The sequence below is a fragment of the Typopeltis vanoorti genome, chromosome 19 (assembly GCF_054136105.1).
Source record: "Typopeltis vanoorti isolate ZY-2024b chromosome 19, IOZ_Tvanoo_1.0, whole genome shotgun sequence".
NCBI lineage: Eukaryota > Metazoa > Arthropoda > Arachnida > Uropygi > Thelyphonidae > Typopeltis > Typopeltis vanoorti.
The window spans coordinates 88,420,559-88,444,954 of record NC_143567.1 but is presented as its reverse complement, the minus strand read 5'-3'; the positions used below and the strand labels follow the sequence as shown (position 1 = coordinate 88,444,954).

The window sequence follows — 24,396 nt, the reverse complement described above, 5'->3', positions numbered from 1 at the left end:
TTTTGTTTTAAAAAGTCCCAGAATAAAAGGAAACTTATCATGGAGCGAAGTGACATTGTTTTATGTAGAACGTAGTATTTGCACGTATTAACACTCTGCGTACATTTTTCCAACTGTTATACGAGCAAAATAGTTACACTTTAAAAACAACAATGTTCGTAAAAGAAAAGCTAAATTTTCCGACCTGTAATAATAAACAAACTCAGTTTGTTTATTATTACCTCCCAGAAGACAGACTGATTACCCTATTATCGGAATGGATTCTCCTTTTTCTGACATGCGCAGTAGTTTCGAGGGACCTCAAATCGGTGGGCGAACTATATCTGCGACAGCATGTAATGGAAAATACTAGGGGTCACAGAGTGCTCGACCTAGTAACTGCATCTGAGGATTTGACTGTAACGAATATGACCGCATTGCCACCAATTGGTGAGAGTGATCATAGAGTCTTGACTTGGGAGGTGGCTAAAGGTGTGGAATTTACATTTAAGACAGTGTACATGTGGAATTATCGTGCTGGTAAGTATGACAAGCTCAGGAGTTTGATTAGTTTAGTGCCACGGCATGTAAAACTGCAAGGGCTGGATGTTGATAGTGCATGGGAGGCAGTTAAGAAGTGTTTGCAGGAGGCAGTAGCTGACTGTATACCTAGAGTCCGAATAATAAATCAAGTAGGGATTAAATGGATGAATAATACCATTAAGCTTGAGGCAAAAAAAGAAACAAGTATGGAGGGAATTACAGGAGAAAGGTGACCGTTAGGCACATGAACTGTATAAAGCCCAGGCCAGAAGGATAACAAGTGTGGTAAGAAAAGCAAAAGTGGATTATGAAAGAACATTAGCCATGCAGGCTAAAGAGAATCCCAAACAGTTTTTTCAATACGTTGCAAGTAAAAGAAAAAATTTATACATCAGATTGATTTTAAAGAATGCTGATGGTAGGGAGGTAACCAAATCAGTTGATATAGTAGAATTACTGAGTGAGCACTTTGCAGGAGTATATCATCCAGGTGGTGACATTGCAGAAATGGAAGAACCAACAACTTATACGGGAATCGTGGGGAATGAAGTGGTGGCGAATAGTCAACGACAAAACCTCAATGTCGATTCATCTGCAGGATTGGATGGTATACCAGCTCGTGTCATATGAGAAGCGGCTAAAGAATTATCAGTGCCTTTGACCATTTTGTTTAATTCGAGTCTCGGGTCTGGGTTAGTCCCAAGGGGGTGGAAAGAGGGGAAAATAGTTCCACTGCATAGAGGAGGTTCCAAGACTGCTGTTGAATATTACCTGCCAATCAGCATATCAGGAATTGTTGTCAAGGTCTTGGAGAAAATAGTCAAGAGGAAAATACAAGATTGGATAGATGAAAATGGGATACTGTATGGGGGACAGCATGGTTTTGTGAAGGGTAGATCATGCCTCAGTAACTTGCTCACATTCTATAACACAGGGACGGCTGAACTGGATAAGGGTAACAGGTTTACAGTGATTCTACTGGACTTTGCTAAAGCCTTTGATAGGATACCACATGGAATTCTAATCAGTAAACTGCAGCATATGAGAATGGATATAGGGTTGGTGAGATGGATAGGAAGGTGGTTGATGGCGAGATATCAGAGAATGGTTTATTCAGGAGTAGAGTCCAAAAGACGGCCTGTGACTAGTGGTGTGCCGCAGGGTTCTGTTCTTGGACCATTACTGTTTAATTTGTTCATTAACGATATAGGAAAGGATCTGAAAGGAACTGTGCATCTGTTTGCGGTTGATTCAAAGTTAGGTAGAGCAATAGTGAATGCTCAGGATGTCAAACTTTTGCAGGATAGTTTGGAGGGCTGGGCTAAGGAGAATGGATGTCAATTTAATGTGGAAAAATGTAAGGTTTTGTATTTTGGGTAAAAAGATTAGCATCAGTATATCACATTGGTGGAACTGTACTCCAGGAGATTGACGAGGCCAGGGATTTGGAAGTATTGGTGGATATGGAGTTGAAGTTTAGGGGACACATTGCAAAAGTGGCAAAATCAAATCACTTGGTTGCTGAAAAACACTTTAACGAGCAGAGACAAACAGATTATTGTTCCTCTGTATCGAGCCTTGATAAGACCCCATCTGGACTACTGTCCCCAGATGTGGGCACCAAGGTTTCTTCTCATTGGGAAGGAGGTAGAGAGGATCCAGAGATGAGTGACCAAGATAATAGCAGGACTATGGAATGAACCTAATGAGAACAGGTTGAAGATTTATGGGCTTCAGAAATTGGTTGATAGGCAGAAAAGGGGTGATATGATTGAGACATTCAAATTACTGAAGGGTTTCTATATGATTAATTCAGAAGATATTTTTGAGAATAGGACTTGGTGGTGGGAGAACTAGGGACCATCCATGGAAGCTTGGTAAGAGTGTGGTTAGCAAGGGTGTTAGAGCTAGGTTTTTACTTGGAGAGTGGTAAATGAGTGGAATAAGTTGCCAGAGTCTGTTGTGGGTGCCATGACTGTAAACGAGTTCAAGGTGAAGTATGATAGATACTGTGTGAATGTTGAATAGTTGTTCTTGACATGGTGTTGGGCCTCCCTCAATGAGTCTAAGGACTCCTTGGAGCTGCCCATAATAATAATAATATATATAACTATATTTAATATTTTCAGATCAGCTGGATAAGTGCATTTACAGTTTCCGTGATATAACTTGGTCAAGTGTTACCATGAAGATCAATCAAAAAACAGAAAGCCTAAAAGAAGCTTATTTAAACTTCTGGGAGACTGTTTTTGGAATCACTACAAAGTCACATTTAAAAACTTTCACAGCTAACACATAAAAAAATATATATATATATATATTTATAAAATTAATATTTAACTGACTAGAACCCGAGAAAGTATAACACAAACTTTAATAAATCACAACTAGTTTCATTGGTATCCCGACTTCTTCAGGTGAGTAAGAAATAACACAAAACTATAAAAGTAACAAGGTAAAAAACACGGACTTTCCAGCTTAATAAAAAGTAGAAGAATAGTAACAGTCATATTTGAATAGGTGACTATGTGCTATTGTTAGCATTAGTTGAATGTGTGTGACAGCTAATTTTACACCGCCAGTACTGGATTACTGCGCTATGGTAATCAGGCAAATTGTAGCTTAGATTGTTGTTCATGTGTAAAGGGTCCAGAACTATTTCTTTGGATTCTATAATTCGTTTTTCAAATTCATCCTTGCACATATATAAATTGGTTGTGCGGGTCCCAATCAACTTGGTGTTGACATTCTTCGAGGTTAGAATTGGTGGAGAAAAGAACATGACTTGAAAGGGCGCTCGCTCTTGTTCTACTGTAAGAGATGTCACGTCTATGTTCCTCAAGACGTATTGAAATAGATATATCTGGCTGGCCGAAATAAGGTCGACAGTCGCACATAACTTTATAAACACCAGGAAAATGCAGTTGGTTGTGTTTTGGTTTTGGTCGACTCAGAAAAGAACGAAGTTTTGGCAGAGTTGTATAGTCTGTCTTTATGTTGAATTTCTTCATAATCCTAGATAGTTTTGGGGTAAGAGAGCTAATAAATGGTAACTGTATGTGAGTGATAGAGTTGGATTCATCGTCTTGTTGAGGTTGTTGGCGTGGTCTCAAATGTTTAGAGATGTTACGAGATGAATATACATTATTTAAGAAGGTGTTTTTCAGGAAGTTAAGTTCTGTTTGAAGGTCTTCTTCTGTGGAAGTAAGACATTTTGCACGATGGGCAAGGGGGGAGATGATGCCCTGTTTTTGAGGAGAGAAGTGATGAGAAGAGGAGGAATTTGAAAGATGAATTATAGAATCCAAAGAAATAGTTCTGGACCCTTCACACATGAACAACAATCTGAGCTACAATTTGCTTGATTCCCATAGCGCAGTAATCCAGTACTGGCGCTCTAAAATTAGCTGTCACATGCATTCAACTCATGTTAACAATAGCATGCAGTCACCTATTCAAATATGACTGTTACTATTCTTCTTCTTTTAATTAAGCTGGAAAGTCCACGTTTTTTTACCTTGTTAGTTTTATAAGTTTTGTGTTATTTCTTACTCACCTGAAGAAGTCGGGACACCGATTAAACTAGTTGTGATTTATTAACGTTTGTGTTATACTTTCTCAGGTTCTAGCCAGATAAATATTAATTTTATTAATGTATACATCCTGAGTCAATCCTAATAATAATATATATATGTGTGTGTGTGTGTGTGTGTGTGTGTGTGTGTGTGTGTGTGTGTGTATATATAGAATTTTATTTAAAAACTCCACTATATATATTTATTTATTTCATCAAATGTTACATGGACATCATCAGGGAGCCAGATCGATAACTACATTAAAAACATGAACCATAAGAATGACTCATAAACAAGAGTATACTAGCTCATGTCTCAGTTGCAGCTGTAGTATATATTTGAGTTCAAAGGAACAATTGTAAAAATCACATAGATAAAAAAAATAATAATTTAGAATAATTATTCAAAAAAAAAAATGGCATATCGTCTGAGCAGGTAAGGTGTTCAGACGATTTCATAGCATTACGCCTTTCAAGGAAAAGACAAACAAATTTGATGTTTCTAGAATTAAGACCAGACAAAGAACTCTGTGCCTAGTGTTAAATAGTATGAGAAACAAGGCCAGACTTGATAGATTCTAAAAATCTAATATAGTTTAGAGGGTCTTCGATTCCATTCAAAGCAGAACCAGTCTGTAATAGCAAGATGACACAAGCACGGTAGTTGATAGAAACTCATTAGGTAGAGGTGGTAATATATCCTTTGTAGATACTAATTAGGAAGACATTTTCTCATATATATTGATTTTGTGAAGAATCTATGCTATTTGTTTGGAGGTTCCTTTAAGATAACCTTAGCTGCTCAAACTGTATGCCTGTCTTTAAGTTTTGGGAAGTGATTACTATTAATATTTCATAAGGCTTTTAATAAGTATTTAAAATTATTTTTTATCTACACAACTTTTACAATTGTTCCCTGAATTCTAATAGTGTAATCATATATTTCAGCTGTGACCAAGGCATGAGCTAGTATGCACAGGCTTTATGATCCATTCTTATGATTCATATTTTGAATGTAGGTTACAGTCTGTCTCTCTGATGATATCCACGTAATAATAGATAAAATTTATTGGATTTTTTCAATAAAATTCTATGTATTTTTCTATTTATTTTTTTCTGCCCTCTTTGGCATCACAAGAGTTCATCATGGGGGGGGGGGGGTCAACACAGTCTATCATACCACTCCTTAAACTCATCATCCACTGTCTGCATGTTCACCACCTTCTCAGACAATGTATTCCATGCTATAATAATAATAGCTCTTCAATAGCTTAAATGTCTTGATCATATTCTCTCCCCCTTTGTCTTCTGTCCACCAAACCCTGCATTCTGCATGCCCTCAGTCTGTCCTCATAATCAACATTGTACAGTCTTAATATCATTTTTGTTATCTGTCTCTGCACCCGCTCCAAGGTTACTCCATCCTATTCAAATTCCCATGACCAAATCTAAGCACAGAAATCCAGATGTGGTCTGATCAAAGCTTTATACAACAGGACCAGCACACTTTTATCACTCGTGGTCAATGTTCTCCTCAACATTGCCACAATTCTCTGAGATGTCTTCACAACCATTGCAATATGTCCTCGGAACTTCAAATCTCTTTTTTCTAAATTCCCTTTATTCCTAACACCTGGCATTTGTATACAAAAATAACCCATTGCATTGCCAGTATTCTTATAGCCATTAGTACACCCTTCATATTCCAATGGCTCTGTATATATCATACACTAGCCCACATGAGGCAATCCCTGTAAAATTCCACCTGTGCAGTTCTAATTTCCCTTTGCCAACACTCATTTGCGCTCTCTTCTATTCTCAAATGTACCCCATGCATCCACTTATTCCAGAAGACCTCTTTTCCTGTGCATTCTCACTATCATCTTATTTGTCATCACTGCTCTTCTTCATTCTGCATTATCACCAGGGCAACATGCTCACTATCTTTCTTCAAACACATTTCTGCTGCACTATCTCTAACATCAACCAGAAATCTTGCACTACAATGTTTGTGCTTCCTCTCAGGTCATTTGTCCCAAACCATTATTATCATCTCCTATACACATTTACCCCTCTTTACTGCCATTATCACATTCTCTATTGTTCCACCAGGTAAGTACTGCTCTGGTACTCTACTCTGCACACCCTGAATCATTGAATCTCCATACATAATGCTCCAAACAGATTCATTAATCTTTCTCTCACTGGCATCCCTGACTCTTTTGTTTCTCACCCTCTCATCTCTCTATCCTGTGCTTCCATGCTCTCTCTCTCTGCTTTCTGCAGTTTCCTCTCTTCCACTGTCTCTCCCATTCTCTCACCATCCTGTCTCCCTTACTCTTTGATGCCTTCCTTCTACACTCTATTGACTTTCTGCAATTTCTTCTTGTTCCCTGTCTCTCCCTTGCTCTCTGATGCTGTTTTCTTGCACCTACTCTCATTCCTCTCACACTAGTCACCCAAGATTATTCACCCTTCTCAACTTGGTCTTCATTTCTTCCATCTCCTTTCTCAGCAGTTCTTTTTCTCTCTCCACACATTCGGATTTCAATTTACATGTGCACACACAATCACAGCAAGCAGACAAACCATCTCTGCCTGCTAAACTGCCAAAGGCTAAATCCATGTTTACATCTTTAACATTCTCTCCACCCTCCAACACACTACTGGCTTCCATTTCTGAAGCACTATCTCCACTGCTGTTAAATCCCGAGATCAAGATATGTCTCCTCACTGTCTACATTTCATGCACACATACACATTCTTGTCTCGCACCTTCCACATTTATAAACAATGGAATGCATACATACCTACAAAATCATCAACTATGTTATGAATGCAGCCTTTATAGGGTGTAGTGCAAAAACTGGCAGCTGCCATGTTAAATATAATCGATGCATGTATAGATAATGAGACAGTAAAATCCTAACAAAATGCCACACAATCATACAAAAAACATCACTTTGAATAGCATACACTGAAAAACCAGTATTTTCATGAAATCAGCACAATAATATCTTTCCCTACTAATATTTATCTTTAACAGCTCATGTTATGCATTGCATCTGTCTTCATGCAGTAGCAGCACCACCCTGTGTCTTGTATGCGTGCTTCATTAAGCTATTTATTACAAAATAATATTTTTTGGATCTGTACTACTTACCTCCTGTATAAGAATCCACGGAGAATATTTTAGAATGTGTATATTATTAGCAAAGAAGAATAAAATATATCTATTTCTTAGTAAAGTTAAGTAGGACATATTTTTTATGCTAGTTTACAGAATTTTAGCTACTTTTATCATGGGTTGCCTTGAAAGGGTTATCCTAAAGAGATCATATTTTCTTTTATTAGTGCATTTTAATTACAGTAACCTAGCATAATTTCCTCAAAGCTTAATTTCATAAAATAAAAGAAACATGAAGATGAAAAGAATTGTTTTAAATTTAGAAGTGACATCTTCTTAATAACTAAATAACTATATTTTGAAAGAAAGGTATGTTCTTTCCATATTGAATGCCATCTAAAGGTCCATATATTCAATGGAAAATGTGATGTGACTATTTTTGATGTAAATAATTCTTATATTTCCATTAAATCCTGTTTTAGTTTAAAAAAACAAACAAAAAAACTAAGACTTGTTGGTATTTTTGTCTCAGGTTTAAATGTACCCAAACATGAGAGAAGATACCTACAAATAAACTTCTAGAAGTTTATAACTTTCTCTGTTGATGTGGAACTCAGACTCAGTATTTTGGACAAACCTGATAGAAATGTTTAAGAACCTGCTCTAGAAAATGACCATCTTATGGGAAGAATCTGTTCTGTACTAGGGAGTGAGCACCTTTTGGCTCTTTTCATTCTTATTTTTTTGAGTGTTTTACCTTATTATTCTCTGGATTATTATCAGTTGTACTACTTTAATCATCTAGACTGTGCAATGTGATCCTTAAACATCTGTAAAGATTTGGGGGGGGGGGATCCTTGATGGCATTCATGCTCTTCTTTAGCAAGATAAGGTGGGCCTGGAATGGTTTGGTCTATTCTTCAGACCACTATCACACTGTGATCTACCATCCTCCTGATGTACATACACTGCTATCACAAGATGTCAGTCTGGAATGGCTCAGTCAACAGCAGTCAGTTAGTAGATTTTGCTTGTGAAAGTCACTAGTGTTGCAATGAATATGCTTCATTGTTGATCTTGAGAAAGGCCCACCATAGCGCTGATATTATTATTATTATTTGACACCTCCAAGATGTCCAAAGACTCATCGAGGGAGGGCACCTGCTCTACAACTCTGTCTCACTCAACCCACCAACTGACTGCAACTACACCAACGCCATCTACTGCCGACCACTACCACTGGTATTTCCACAAACAATCACAGACATCCATACCCATGGCGGGATTTGAACCAGCAGCCTTTTGGCCGAAGAGTTCTGGCATTCCACTACCAAGCATATTTATTAAATACAGAATAGTGAGTGTTCTTTTCTGGTTCCACAGAGGGTTGGAGTGGTGTGGAAGGGTGTGGTGCCAAATGCATCTCTCCAAATATGATCCCTTTTTTCTCAAAAAGGTTGTAAACTTGTAATATACATGGGTATTTTAGACAATCCAAAAACCCTGATTTAGAGACCAGACATGGAACTTATTCAGCCATTTCTGGCCTCCAATAAGCAGAGAAATGATCTCACACCAAAGAGATAGAGAGAGAGAAATGGGATTCAAACTTACAGCCTGTTGGTTTGAGAGTAGATACGTTATCCATTCAGCCAGACTAATGATTTCAGGAACCCCTAACATAGCCTTGAACCATTTTGAGAAACTGCCAAAGAAATAACTGATCCAAGAAAGAAAAGAAAAAATAATTGAAACATACAACATATCATTCTGAGTTATTCACCTTATTCCAAAATATATATTCCTTACACAAGCAAATCCCCAACATTTCTAAAAGCAGATTGCTTGAATTTCCCTATCTGATTGTATGAACTAAACTCACTGAATGTCAGGTGCCAAAACTATGGAGGGGTAATATTAGATGAACTAGGATTACCTCATGAGATAATATGTTTAATCAAAATTGGCACCACTGACAGCTGAAGAATGGCATTAGCTAATGGAATTAGATCTGAACTTTTTGATATTAAAACAGGATTGAAGCAAGGAGATGCCTTTCACCCATCCTTTCTAATATAGCATTTTCAAGAAATTGTAAAAGATAACATAAATAGAACAGTAATAGTAGGATATGCAGATGATATATGCCTTGTTGGAGAAAATGCTGAAGACATTATAACATCATTTAGAAAACTCGAAACTCTACTAAAAAACCAGGATTACAAATCAACCAGGATAAAACTGAATATTGAAATGCATGCAGAAATCACAATCAAGGGGAAAGCTAAAGACAATCCACAAGAATTCTATCAATATACTGCAAGTAAAAGAAAGAATGAATATGAAAGAATAACTCTTCTGAATGAAGATAGTGTATAAGGATGATTGATGCAAAAGAGGTTGTTCAATTAACGAGTGCTCATTTTGCTAAAAGTCATCAATCTGGTGTATGCAACATTGAGTTCACTGCTATCTCTTCACTGAATAAAAAAACTCAGGTATATGAAGAGGAGGTATTAGAGCTGTTGCACAAATTGAATAAGAATTCAGCAATAGGAACTGATGGGATATCAGTACATTTGCTAAATTGAGTGTTCAGCTAAACTGGCTATTCCTTTGATCAGGCTATATAATTTAAGTCTCAGAACAGGGAAGATTCTGCAGGAATGGAAAGAATATATGGTAATCCCATTGCACAAGGGTGGCAAAGACCAATGTATCCAACTATCGATGAACTACTTACAGTTGATGAGATTCAAGCAAGCAGATGGCCTGGACATGTGGAAAAAATGGGTGAGGAGAGAATGGCTAAACAAGCATTTAAGATGAAGCCTAATGGAAAGTAACCTAGAGGTATAATGCAGATTTGTCGGCAAATAATATCCAAAAAGACTTAGCTGAGATGGGAATCCAGAACTGGAATGAAAAAGCTCAAGACGGAAAGGAATGGAAGAAGTTGTTACATGCAGCAAAGAACCATACAAGTTCAGCTAGCTGAAGAAGAAGAATATATTTTTCCAAAAGGAAGTGCTGTGTATTATTATTATGATTCAGGCCTCCATGGAGTCACAAGACTCATCATGGGAGGTGCACCCTAGAAAATGCCAAATCTATCATACCACTCCTTGAACCTGTTGACTGTTCATGCTCTCATCACTCTAACAGGCAATGCATTCCATGGTTCAACCTCCCTCTTGCTCACAACTTCCTTTCATAACTTCCAGGGATGGTCATAGTCTTTGCTCCACCAAGCAAAAAAATTCCCTAATGTCAATCCTTGAACTACCTCTCAACAGTTTAAAAGTCTAAATCACATCACTTTTTCCTATCTACCAAACTCTGCAGCCACATTCCCTCAACATATCCTCAAAACTAATATTGTACAGTCCTGATATGTTGTATTAAGTTGGTTCATGTACTGGTAATTAATTGACTGGTTTCCAAACTGTATTGAAAACTGGATAGGATGAACAGGTTATTTGATTCTCACACAGGCTAGTTGTTAATTTCATTAGAAACAGATTGTTGAAGTAGTTGAACTCAAATTAAATAGGCCAATTGTATGTATGTAAAATTTATATTCTGTTATGTTAGCAATGAAAATACAGAAGCTAAAGGCCAGGGGTGGGTGGGAGCAAAGTAGAGTTAAACATACTAATTATATATTGGGCTTTATTCGAGTGTTAGCAAACACTTGGATAAAGGACACTTGGATGGTCAAAATTTAGCTTAATCTGATCCTTTCTTAAATATTTATGACAGTGGATTTTTTTTTATGTGTAAATATTTTGCAAGTATAAATATAATATATAATTCATTATTTTTATAGCCTTCTCATGCTGAGAAAATGAATTACCACGAGGTGAAGAAGATGATGAGTGAGTTGAGCAAAGCAAGAAAAGAGTTAAAAAGTAATTTCATATTTTGCTTAATAAATATTGTTTCTTTGTATTCTAAATTCTCTCTTCTCAAGCAAGCAGTTGCAGCTTCTAGATGTTATCATACACAACATGAAATTAATTTAAAAGTTATCTTATTCTTATCTGAAGTGCATTTTTGTGTTTTAATGCATATACAAAATTTATATGTTGAAACATTTCATCCTTATTGTAAACATAATAAAGTATAATACTGATATTGAGAGTTTATTTTTCACTTTGTTAGACTATAATCAGTTTAGTTTAATCCTTCATCCAAGTGTGAGCAAACAAAGTTTGTGCCTGAAAGTATCTTCAGGACTGGGGTAATGTAATACAACACCAGTCAACTCATTGCAAAGGTGGAGAAAGTTCTCATCACTCCTATTTCAGTATCTCCCATAATGCAAAGCACATCTCCTTGCGGACATGTGTAATGCTATGCATTAAGGCAAGTTTAATCCTTCATCCAAGGATTTGCAACAAGTTGCCTGGTGTTGTACTTCCTTACCCCAGTCCTGAAGATACTTTCAGGTGCAAAATTTGTTTGCTCACACTTGAATGAAGGATTAAACTAAACTTATTATAGTCTAACCAAGTGAAAAATAAACTCTCAACATCTTTCTCTGAATCCGGAGTAATTTAATAATAAGGTTGTATACTCTTTGGCAACTCCTATAGGTTGGGATGACCTTTCATTGCTTCTGCGTTGATTTCTCCACTACTGGGCCTGGCTCCCACTGACGAGACCTCAATAAAGGTTGAAACCGGTATGGGTAGTGGCCCTTGCCTTAATGCATAGCATTACACATGTCCGCAAGGAGATGTGCTTTGCATTATGGGAGATACTGAAATAGGAGTGATGAGAGCTTTCTCCACCTTTGCAACGAGTTGCCCGGTATTGTTACTACCTTACCCCAGTCCTGAAGATACTTTCAGGCGCAAACTTTGTTTGCTCACACTTGGATGAAGGATTAAACTAAACTTATTATATAATACTGATATATTAGAACATGAATGTATCATATCTATAGACTACTGAGATTATTGTGTGTGTACACATGCTTACATGTGCAGGGATTCATTCACACATGCATTTATATGTGTACTACAAATATGATTTCTCTATCTCATTTTCATGTTAGATTATTATTGTTTCTGTTCTTTAGATTGAAACATTTACCCTGTTGAAGATATATCACTGAATTGTTATAGGCATGGAAACATTTTCCATTTTGCTAAAAATATTCAACTTTTATGCAACCTGTGAATCTCTTAACAAGTGCACTTCTATAATATCTGGAAACCTCTTAACAAGTAAATAATTGTCAGATTTTGTTATAGTTGATTGACAAGAGCCTGATTGCTTTTATGTTACCTACTGTGCTAGATCAGTGCGATTTGGAAAAAAGAAAGACACTTGGTAGCAGAGAGTTCAATGTTGCCCACACCAAGTTGCTAGCTTTTAGCAAAATGGACACTCATTAGTTGAACAACCTCTATTGCATCTGTCAATCTGCATTCTATACAGTTATTTTATTCTTTCACATTCATTCTATTCTTTGTTTTACTTGTAGCTATAAATAAACTTAAGCACCTCCATAGTGCAATTGGAAGAACAATGGTGCTTTGTGCCCTTCAATTGGAAAAGGCCTGAGTTCGATTCTGATCGTGATGACAGTAATCTATATATGGATTTTTTTCAATTGAGAGAGAGTTAGCCGATCTTGTATGTAGGTAGCAGGGTTTTCCTCCTAGAAACTCGGGTTTTTCATCCCATATACAGACAAATCTGCCATCAGTATACACGCAATTTACAGACAAAAAATGCTAGTGGTTGGTGGTGGGCAGTAGATGGCATTGGTGTAGATCATATGTTGCCAAACTTTTTCGGGCCACCGCCCACTTTGCAAGACATAAATTTTGTAATGCCCCCCATTATAACAGTTTGAATAAAACCATATTTCGAATATTTGAGACTGAATAAAACCATATTTCAAATACTCAATACTGTACTGTCGACATTTCTTCTTATATTCAGACATAATGAAGTAATAAAATTTGCAAAAATATTCACAAAATAAAAGATTTAATTTACACTTTGTATGACTCCACTTATCTATCATACTTTCGACTGATGATTGTTGGCAAAGCACACAAAAAATAATGAAACTTATTCCTAAACCACTGGTATTTATAGATTTGAAATCCCGAATCGACTTGCATACATTGACTTGTTTGCGATACCATCGTACTCATGCTTTGAACAAGTCACTGCAATCACCCATATTCCTGTCAAAACATGCTAAATTGAGTGAATTACCTACGTAATAGTTGACCGACATATTACTAGTTAAGACTCGTCTGCTGCGTGAATAGACTAAAGCCTGTATGCCACGATCAATTTTTACAATAGCAAAAAATGAATAAATTTTTTAAGTATATAAAAAATAGAAGTTAAAATGTCATGTATGATATGTTCAATTTTCTCATTGACATAGAAAATTGACATCTATTTCTATCTGACATGGTATTTTCAAATGGTTAAATAATTGAAATAGAAAATTGATAAAAAAAAAATTGATCATGTAAGACGGGCATAAGATGAATTAAAATTCAATATTTAAATTTTAAATGATTATCTAATCGCAAAATTACGAAAATAATTACTTTTTAGATATATATTATTAATTTCTTCTATAAAGAGCCACCGACCCCTAGACCACCTGAACGTCCCCAAATGCTTCTGATCCCACTAGAAGGCTTCAGCGCCCACTGGGGGGGTGGTACCACCCACTTTGGGAACCTATGGTGTAGATGATGAGGATAGTATTAGCAGTTCTGTGTAGTTGGTTGATTAAATAGTGGAGACAGAGTTGTAGAGTAGATTGGACTCCTTCGAAGTGTCATGTAATAATAAATTCTTTTTGTTGGCGAAATGGCAAAAATATTGTCAATGTATCTGAGCCAAATTTTGGGCTTTAGACATGCTGTCTCTAGAAACAACCACCTTTAATCACCCGAATATAATAAATTTAGTTTAATCCTTTATCCAAGTGTGAGCAAACAAAGTTTGTGCCTGAAAATATCTTCAGGACTGGGGTAAGGTAGTACAACACCAGGCAACTTGCACCAAAGGTGGATCAAGCTCTTATCACTCCTTGTCTCAGTATCTCCTATAATGCAAAGCACATCTCCTTGCTTTGACCTTTATTGAGGTCTTGTCAGTGGGAGCCAGGCCCAGAAGTGGAGATGTCAAGGCAGAAGCAATGGAGGTCATCTTTACCTGTAGGAGTTGCCAAACGGTGTGCCACCTTATTATTAAATTACTCTGGATTTAGAGAAAGATGTTGAAAGTTTATTTTTCACTTGGTTAGACTGTAATAAATTTAGTTTAATCCTTTATCCAAGTGTGAGCAAACAAAGTTTGCTCCTAAAAATATCATCAGGACTGGGGTAAGGTAGTACAACACTGGGCAACTCGCACCAAAGGTGGATCAAGCTCTCATCACTCCTTGTCTAAGTATCTCCTATAATGCAAAGCACATCTCCTTGCAGACATGTATACTGCTATGCATTAAGGGAAGGGCCACTACCCAGAGCGGTTTCGACCTTTATTGAAGTCTCGTCAGTGGGAGCCAGGCACAGAAGTGGAGATGTCAAGCCTTGACAAGTCTAACCAAGTGTCAAGGCTTGACATCTCCACTTCTGGGCCTGGCTCCCACTGACGAGACTTCAATAAAGGTCGAAACCGGTCTGGGTAGTGGCCCTTCCCTTAATGCATAGCAGTATACATGTCCGCAAGGAGATGTGCTTTGCATTATAGGAGATACTGAGACAGGGAGTGATGAGAGCTTGATCCACCTTTGGTGCGAGTTGCCCGGTGTTGTACTTTTGTATGGAATATTTCCATACAAAAATTTTTGTATGGAAAATATCCTGAAGATATTTTCAGGTGCAAACTTTGTTTGCTCACACTTGGATAAAGGATTAAACTAAATTTATTATAGTCTAACCAAGTGAAAAATAAACTTTCAAAAACCCCCGAATAAGTTAAGACATCTACTCAGTTCTTCTAAAGATCCTCTTCCATATCTCTTCCACATGTAACATACCATACATAGGGGAAGCAGGACCAACTATCCCAATCAGACAAGACGAACACAAACGACACATTAAATACCTCCATTTTGGAAAAACCGGCCTTTCTGACCACGCACTCTAAACATACCACAGAATTGATTGGAAAAATACCAAGTCCCTACACTGCACAAAACCTGGTTTGAGAGAAAATTTAGACAGTCATGTGAAATGCTCAAACATAACCCAAATCTCAGCAAAAATTATGGCCCAACCATTCCAAGAATATGGAGGACCCATCTACAACCTGTATAACAACCTAAACTAGCCATAGAAAAATCCTAGTACAAGAAGACAACCTGGTGAAATGTTTGTAACATTCAACAGCAACTGAAGAAAATCATATTATAACAATCAGAACTGTACAAATCCAGAAGAATATTAATACGAGGACTTTAACAGTTTATTGTAGTTGTATTTTTTTTTTTAATATTTTTTTTTTATATTTTTTATTTTATTTTATTTAATTTTTTTTTTTTTATCACTAGAGGTCAGGCTAGGGGAAGGATTAACTATAGATTTAGTTTACCGGTTTACAGGGCTAGAGCATGTAGCTTGGTTTCTTATACACTTGTATCCTTCTGATGATGACCACGATACAGGGGTCGAAACGTCAAGTTTTATTTTATTAATAATTAATAAAATAATATTCAACACGTGTGTTTTTGTGTCCCTAAATTTATAAATATGAATGTTTTCATATACAAAGTGGTGTATCGTATCACCATATTATTAAAAATATTCCATACAAAAGAAAGTTTTAGTAAGTTTTTTACTTGGTTGCACAGTACATTATACTTAAGAAGGAATTATATTCTTGTTTTTTTTTTTTATCCTTTACTGGAAATAACATTAGTAGGCTGTTTGTATATGGTGGCATATGACCAAAGGCATGGGCTTTGGCACATTGGAGCAGTTGTCCAGAGTATCGGTGTCAGGAGAACATTCAGTAGCAGGATATTTTACCAATTTCAAATTTATCACCCTTTTATAAGGCATTTATCTACAAATTTTATGAGGGTGCTGAAAGCCTAGTTACTCTGTTAAAGATGACTTGACATCATGTTGCCCCAGTTCAAATAGTTCCTGCTTAATGAGACCTCAATAAAGATCAAAATTGGTCTAGGTTAGTGAGCATGTCCAGAAGAAAATGTATTATGGGTTACTAGGATAATTTGATAAAGTCATCTACCTCCATTCTATTGAGTATTGACTTGCTTTGCAACCAAGCTATTTTGGCTTCGTTAAAAAGAAATAAAAAAATGGATGTGGGGTTTGCACACCAATGCGCTTGACCGCACGAAGGAAGACTTCTTGGTTTCGAATCTAGTCGACGACTAGATCAAGTTTTTCTAAGCCTTTTTTTGACCGGTTCCCGAGTTAGTTGATCTCTGGCACAGGCAAGCTGGTTTTTTCTCCTGGAAAACTCGGGTTTTTCATCCCATAAAGTCAAGAAAATCGACCATAGAACTCACGCTATTTTAGACATTAAATATATTGTGTTAGGGACCATGAGATGGCAGCACTAGTTGAGCCATCTCTATTCACTGTGTGCCGCTTAATTAGTGATAGCCTTGGGCCAACTATCTCTAATTGGGTACCAGTGGAGATTGAACTGCCCACTCAGTCCAAAAGCTAGATAGGGCTAAAATGGCCTCGTCTACTCCCTATATTGGAATAAAATGGCTTAGCTGATTTTTTTTCTTTCTCTGACTATATCTAGCTACATTTAATGACAATAACAAAAATTTAAAATCCCCTTTAATTACAAATTTTTGCTTTATGCAGAATGGACAGAGCATGCTAAATAGCTCAGAAGAATGTGACATAATGGAATTATGTCATATTTGTCCCAAAAAGTCAAAGCTTAAAATATGAACGTTTCCATAGGATCTAAGTACTCATTACAGGGCCACACACACACAGTATTTTTTATATATGCTTCTCATTAAACTTATTCACTGACCACATACACTCATGACGACCTCCAGCAATCTGCTCTGCTCGTTCACCACTCTCCTTGCAAAAAATGTTGTCTTTGTACTTTCACTCCTTTCAAGGGTAACCCTCATGTTCATTCCCTTGTCATATATTCACAAATTTCTTTTGCATCAGTCCTTTAAAATCTCTCTGGGTATCTTAAATGTCATAACCTCTCTTATCCACTAAAATTTGTAATCCAAATATCATTCTATCCTCAGAACATTCCAACTTGTCACCATCTTGGTCCATCACTTCCTAATCCCAGAACATTTCAGGTGGCCAAATTGGTGCAGAACAATTAGGGTGGCCATAGCAGAGAGGGATAATAACCTCTTAACTCTACTTTTAATGTTTTCTTCAGCACCCAAGTGATCCTTTTAGGTATTTTGCTCAGTTTTGCTGTATGTCATCTGAACTTCATTGTTCACCATTACCCTCAAATCCCTATCATTATCAATTTCCTACAGTTCAGTCAGTAGTACTTATCTCGTTATCTCTGATGACCTTATATTTTGCTGCTCAATGTTAGTCTATTTAAATCATCCTTCAGGATCTCTACATCTTTATTAATTATTGCCTTCCCATCATCATCACGAAACAATTGAATATTCCCCTTCAAATCATTCTTTATACCATTAATGTATGGATTAATTAGTGCCAACACCAGTTCATTACCCCATGTCACACCACTAGTCATTTGCACTCTTGGATTTTAATTAATGTACTACATTTTGATGTCTATCAGCTATATTTTTTTCCTGCATCACCAGCCTCATATTCATCCCCATTTACTCTGTGTTAAGAAGGGATTGGTATGAGAGGAGGGATTAATATGAGAGGAGATTGGCCCTAAGATCCAAAGAAAATCCTAGGGATTTTTTAGCTATGTGGCCAGTAGGAGGAGAAATGACTGTGGAAGAATGATATTGTGGGATAAAAATGGGAATAGAGTGACTGATGCAGAGGTCATAGTGGAATTGTTCAATGAACACTTTATTGGAGTATTTCATCCTAGAGGAGTCAGTTTTAATGCTAGAGGGATAGGACTGGTACGAGGTCTGGAGGTACAGGAGGAGAGTGTGTTTCAGATACTGAGTACTCTGGATGTCAGTAAAGCTGTGGGACTGGATGGTATTTCGCCACGAGTTTTGAGAGAATGTGCTAGGGAATTGACAGTACCTTTAACGTGGCTTTTCAATGAAAGTCTGGCTTTGGCAAAGGTGCCCAGGGAATGGAAGGAAGGTAAGATAGTGCCATTGCATAAGGGTGGTAACAGACTGGAAGTGTCTAATTATAGGCCAGTCTGTGTGTCATCAGTAGTTGTTAAGATCTTGGAGAAAGTAGTGAGGGACCGTGTACAGCATTGGGCAGATGAGGGTAATGTTATCTGTGAGAATCAACATGGATTTGTGAAAGGACGCTCTTGTTTTAGCAATATGCTAGCCTTTTATAATAAAGTTACAAGAACATTAAATGAGGGAAAGGCATATACTGCAATTTTCTTAGACTTGGCGAAGGCATTTGACAGGGTGCCACATGATAAGCTGATATTTAAGTTGCAGCACATGGGTCTGGATGTCAGATTGGTCGACTGGATTCAGGATTGGCTGTCTGATAGGTATCAGAGAGTTGTGTATGGTGGAGCAGTTTCCAGGAGGCAGAGGGTTACAAGTGGGGTCCCACAGGGCTCAGTACTAGGACCTATATTGTTTAACCTTTATATCAATGACATAGCCAGTGGATTGCAGGGGGATATTCAGTTGTTTGCAGATGATGCGAAGCTGGGAAGGATTATTAGTAATAGTGCAGATGTGGTAGCCCTGCAAGAGGATTTAAATAAGCTAGATAGATGGGCAAATGAATGGGGGTGTCAGTTTAATGCAGCAAAATGTAAGGTCTTGAGGTTTGGGAAACATCGATGGGATGCTGCATACTCTATGGGAGGAGTTATACTGGAGGAAGTAGGGGAGACAAGAGCTCTGGGGTTGATGATTGATAGAAACCTGAAGTTTAGGGGACATATTGCAAAGGTGATGAAGGTAACACAGAGGATTGCTGCTATTATGAGAAGGACACTGACCTGCAGAGATAAGAGGGTTATCATTCCATTGTATAAGTCTCTGATCAGACCACACTTGGACTATTGTTCTCAGATTTGGTCCCCAGGATTTGAAGGGGATAAATTAACTGTGGAAAGGATACAAAGACGGATGACAAAGATGGTTTCAGGACTGTACAAGGATAGTTATGAGGATCGGCTGAGAGAATGTGGACTGCAGAGTTTGGTGGATAGAAGAAGGAGAGGTGATATGATTGAGACTTTTAAACTGTTGAGAGGTGGTTACAGGGTTGACACTGGGGAGTTCTTTCGCTTGGTTGATCAGCGGGAAGGAGTGATGACAAGAGGCCATCCCTGGAAGTTACGAAAGGAAACTGTGAGCAGGAGGGTAAGGAGTGGTTTCTTTGTGTGGAGGGTGGTTGAGCCGTGGAATGCATTGCCTGATGGAGTGGTGGGAGCGAGAACGGTTAGTGAGTTTAAAGAGTGGTATGATGGACTTTGTGTTTCTCAGGGGGGACCTCCCCTCAGTGAGTCTTGACAGACTTTATGTCTTAGGAAGGACCTCCCTCGATGAGTCTTTTGACTCCTTGGAGGCCTGAATAATAATAATAATAATAGTCACGTGCAGTCTCCTGTCAAACTGATTGGTTTGTAATTTGCTACCTCTGTCTTCCAGCCTCTTTTCTTCTTCTTTAGGAACACATGTTCTGACAGGTATTCCTAATTCTCTCTAGGTCTTCTCCTATGCAATTTCTCTACCTTTTCCCATGGTCTTCCTCTTGATCTTTCAAAAAATCAAAAATCAGCTAACATCTTTTATTCCTGTATAGTGAGTAGTTGAGGCCGTTTTAGCCCAGATAGGGCTAAAACGGCCTCAACTTTTATCTTTATTCTTAGTTAGATAAACTTTAAAGTTTATCTAACTTTTGGAGAATGAGTGGACAGTTCAATCTCCACTGATAGCCGATCAGAGATAGATTAAATTAGTGATAATCCAAGGCTATCACTAATTTGATGAACATACAAATATAAACTAAAAAATCTTTGATTACGAATCAATACATAACTGAAAAAATACCAAATGCATAGGAACTGTCACAGAATATAAATACGTGATCAGTCATTGTTCAGCAGGTGCGCCCTATAATCAGCCACGAAATTAAAATCTGAAATGTTGAGAGATCTTATATGTGATTTCCAAATACCAGATAGGATCATCCCTTGGTTTCTGTTCAGGATACCTTGTGAGTGGATTATCACTGTGGCTTCTTTTATGTTGTGGGAGCTGTAGTCATCTGTTAGATGACTACAGCTCCCACATCTTATAAGAATGGGATAGAAGATCTGTGCCATACATTTTTGTGGTGAGTGTTGGAATAATAGAATGCCAACTGTCTTAGGACAAACTTCAAGAATTCTAGAAATATGTAATTAAGGCCACAAGAACATGGGATGTTGTAAACTCCAGAGTGTTTGTTGAAAGCGTTGTGGTCTTTAGTCGTGAGACTTTGGGAGGTTGGTGTACTTTCACAAAAAATTGCCAGCAAAAGAAATGGAAATTGAAGTCCTGTAATGAATGTCCTGGATTTGCTGTGGAGAGGGATTAGAGAGTAGTATTCTTTTTGTTATTTTTTTAGGATATCCATTGCTGGTTAATATTTGGAGAATAAAATCTAATTCTTCTGTTAATATTCTCTTTAGAGATTGCCCTGTTCTTCAGCATATATATATAATGCTCAATTTCTGTGAAATATGGTGTAATGAGGAGAAATGTAGGTAACGACGTGTGGGGTTGGCTTATGGCACACATTGAGAGAAATGCTTTGACCCGCTTGTTTTGTAATTAAAATGTCCAGAAAAAGGTAATTTTCTTTCATTCTGAAGTTCTAAGGTGAACTTGATTTTATGGTGAAATGAGTTTATGGATGCTAGAAAATCATATAACTCTACTACACTGTGTTTCCATGTTAGGAATATGTCGTCAACATATCTCCACCAAATTGACTGTTTAGGATGTGTACATAATAAGATGTCATTTTCCATGAGCACAGGGAGGAGATAGAGGGCTTCCCATCGCAAGGCCTGAAAGTTGTTTGTAGATTTTTCCATTCCATTGGAAAAAATTTGAGTTGAGACAATGTTGATAGAGTTGGGAGATGTCTTGAGGGAACAGATTATCTATAAGAACCATAACTTTGTTTACCAGGACATTTGTAAATAATGACACAACATCTAAACTAGCTAGAATGTCTGTTTTTGAGATGGAGATTTCTCTTAGCTTTTTTACAAAGTGTTGCATATTTCTGATATATGTATCTGTGTGTGTGTCTGATGTACACACCTTTAGTAGATGTGCAAGATGTTTTGTTAACAAATAAGTTGGAGAGTTGATCCCATCCACAATCGGTTGAAGAGGCATATCAGTCTTGTGTACTTTCGGCGATCCATATAAACGTGGAATTAACGGATGCATGGATTTTAGTTTTTTTCTCAAGATCTGTGGGTCATGTTACGTAGAAGTTTGTTGGTTTCTACATGGTTCGTCTAAATGGGATCAGAATCTAATTGACAGTAAGTAGATGTGTCAGAAAGTAAAATTGAAATTTTTGACACATAATCCCTTGTATTCAAGATAACAATAGAATTGTCTTTGTCAGCCTTAAGTATTATGATATCTTTGTTCTTCTTCTTTAAATTAGACAGTGCTCTTTTTTCTAAGGAGCTAATGTTCTTTTTAGGAGGACGAGAAGATGAGAGAAGAATCATAGTCTTTAATCTAATATCATTTGCAACAGGTTCAGGTAAAAAGTAAAGAGTCTTTTTGACATTACACAATATCTATTTTAGGTATGTGCTCTGGTGTGTGACTGCAAAATTGAAACTTTTTTTAAGATGCTAACTTCTATGTAGGTGTTAAATTGTGATCCGAAAAGTTGAAAGGGTAGCTGTTGAATTAAAACTCTTCTTGTATAAGGCGTTAAATTTGGAAATCACTTATAAGACCTCTCAACACATCAGAGTTTAATTTTGCTGCTAACTGCAGGGTGCACCTGCTGAACAATGACTGACTATATGCTAGCATCCACATATTTATATTCTGTAATGGTTCCTATGTATTCGGTATTTTTTCAGTTATGTATTGATTCATTATCAAAGCTTGTTGTTTTAAGTTTATATGTTCATCAAAACCCCAGATGAAGCCACTAGTTAAAGTGGCGAAACTAATCAGTTACTAGTTGTATCAAATTCCGACCAATAAAACCCAGTTCAGTTATTTTATTAATCTTTCCTATTGATGTGGAAAGCAGTATTTTGGATAAACCTAACAGACTGTTTAAGTACCTGTTAATTATATCCTAGAACTATCACAGCATGCTCTAGAAAATAATCCTCCTATGGGCAGAATCTGTTCTATAGTGGATGATCACCCTTTTCATTCTTCTTATTTTTGAGTTTTTACCTTCTTATCCTCCAGATTGCTATCAAGTACTCTATTTTCCTACCAGTCTGTATAAACAGACTGGTAGGCCTAAGTTCCACATCATTTATTGAAGCTGCTGTTGTTTTCCTGATTTGTTTCCAGCCTGACATGCAGCATATTGAATATATCAAACATCAGGATGAAAAGGCTGGTCCATGTGGAATCATACAGGGATTTTAATTTTAGACCTATGACTTATTTGTTCTAATGACATTTTCAGCAAATGATTTAGATTTCTATAAGTTCTTTATAAATATAATCTTGTGGTCACTTTGAAACTACATATCAAGCCTTCATCCATACTCCGAAGAATCAGCCTTCTCCTTGTGCACGTCCTGCAGGAGATAGAAGGCTTCCCATCGCAAGGCCTGAAAGTTTGTAGATTTTTCCATTTCATCAGAAAAAAATTGAGTATAAGATTCCTTGTGTCTACAGCTTAGCTTGCATTAGTTCAGACAGGTAGAGCTGTTAACATTCACCTTGAAAAAAGTAAACTATATTTCAATCATCTGTATTAAAATTCAAGACTGGTAGACCATGATTTGTATACTCCTTCACATAGTAATCCTGAAGAAAAGAAGATGGCTGTGCTGCATTGAAGTCACTAAAGGTCTGAGAAACTTTCTTAGAATTAGCATTAGCCATGAAATAATTCCCTTACCTCAATATGTATTGCTTCATTAATTTGCCCAAGATCCCAGAGACGGTCATTCTGAGACCACATCTTGAGGGTGATATGATCAGACATTAGTTTCTTTTCAGTTGTAATTTGAATTGTTTCTGTAGCAATCTAATTGAGTGCTTTATATCTTATCATAGTTGTAATTTGTACTCTGAAGATTACTGATACTGATCATATCAGTAATATGATCAGACATTAGTTTCCAGAGTTACTCTGGTTAGTAGAGTTAAACATTAGCGTTAACTATAAACAGGATTGTAGATAATCCAGAATCCTAAATCTAATATAACAATTGTCATGTTAAAAACAGGACATCATTGTTACTGTAAGAAAACTATCTATATGAAAGAATTTTTCTCTTATGTTTCTTAAATAGAATTTAGCTTTGTTTTTTGATGTAATTTCTAAATAATTAATTTTTTTTTTTTTTTTTCACTAGAGGTCATGCCAGTAGAATAACCAGTGATCAAATCATTGTTTCTTTAGCTTACTGTGTGAAATGTAACTCAGCTTGTCCTTGTATATTTGTATATACTCCAGATGATGACCTTAATATGAAAGTCAAAACATTGGGAAATTAAAATAGTTATTTATAACACTGTTGTAAAGTTCATAAATTCTTACACGAGTTGCCTTGGACTTGCACTACGTGCAGGGTCAGCTAGACTTGCAACACTTGCAGGTGCAAACTTGACTGACTTGTCTGTTTGCTTACTTGGGAAATGGAGTAAAAAAACCAGGTTTATATTTAAAATAACTTGGTATCTTTAACTTCTGAAAGAATGTTCACCTGAACTGGTTATTCCTTTGATTAGGCTACATAATTTGAGACTCAACAGGGAAAATTCCACAGGCGTGGAAAGGATGTATGATAATCCCATTGTACAGTGGTAGTACAAAGACTTTTGTCT

At 36.9% G+C, this 24,396-nt stretch overlaps 1 protein-coding gene across 4 annotated transcripts in view; it reads left to right on the top strand.

Annotated features, from left to right (window-relative positions):
• Positions 1 to 24,396, top strand: part of LOC150096320 (protein FAM13A-like) — a 486,855-nt gene that overhangs the window by 398,167 nt on the left and 64,292 nt on the right. For all 4 annotated transcript variants that reach the window (XM_090408854.1, XM_090408851.1, XM_090408853.1 and 1 more), the window contains one exon: positions 11,053 to 11,134. In XM_090408854.1, the coding sequence (XP_090264980.1) occupies positions 11,053 to 11,134 (82 nt within the window). The remainder of the gene's footprint in view (positions 1 to 11,052; positions 11,135 to 24,396) is intronic.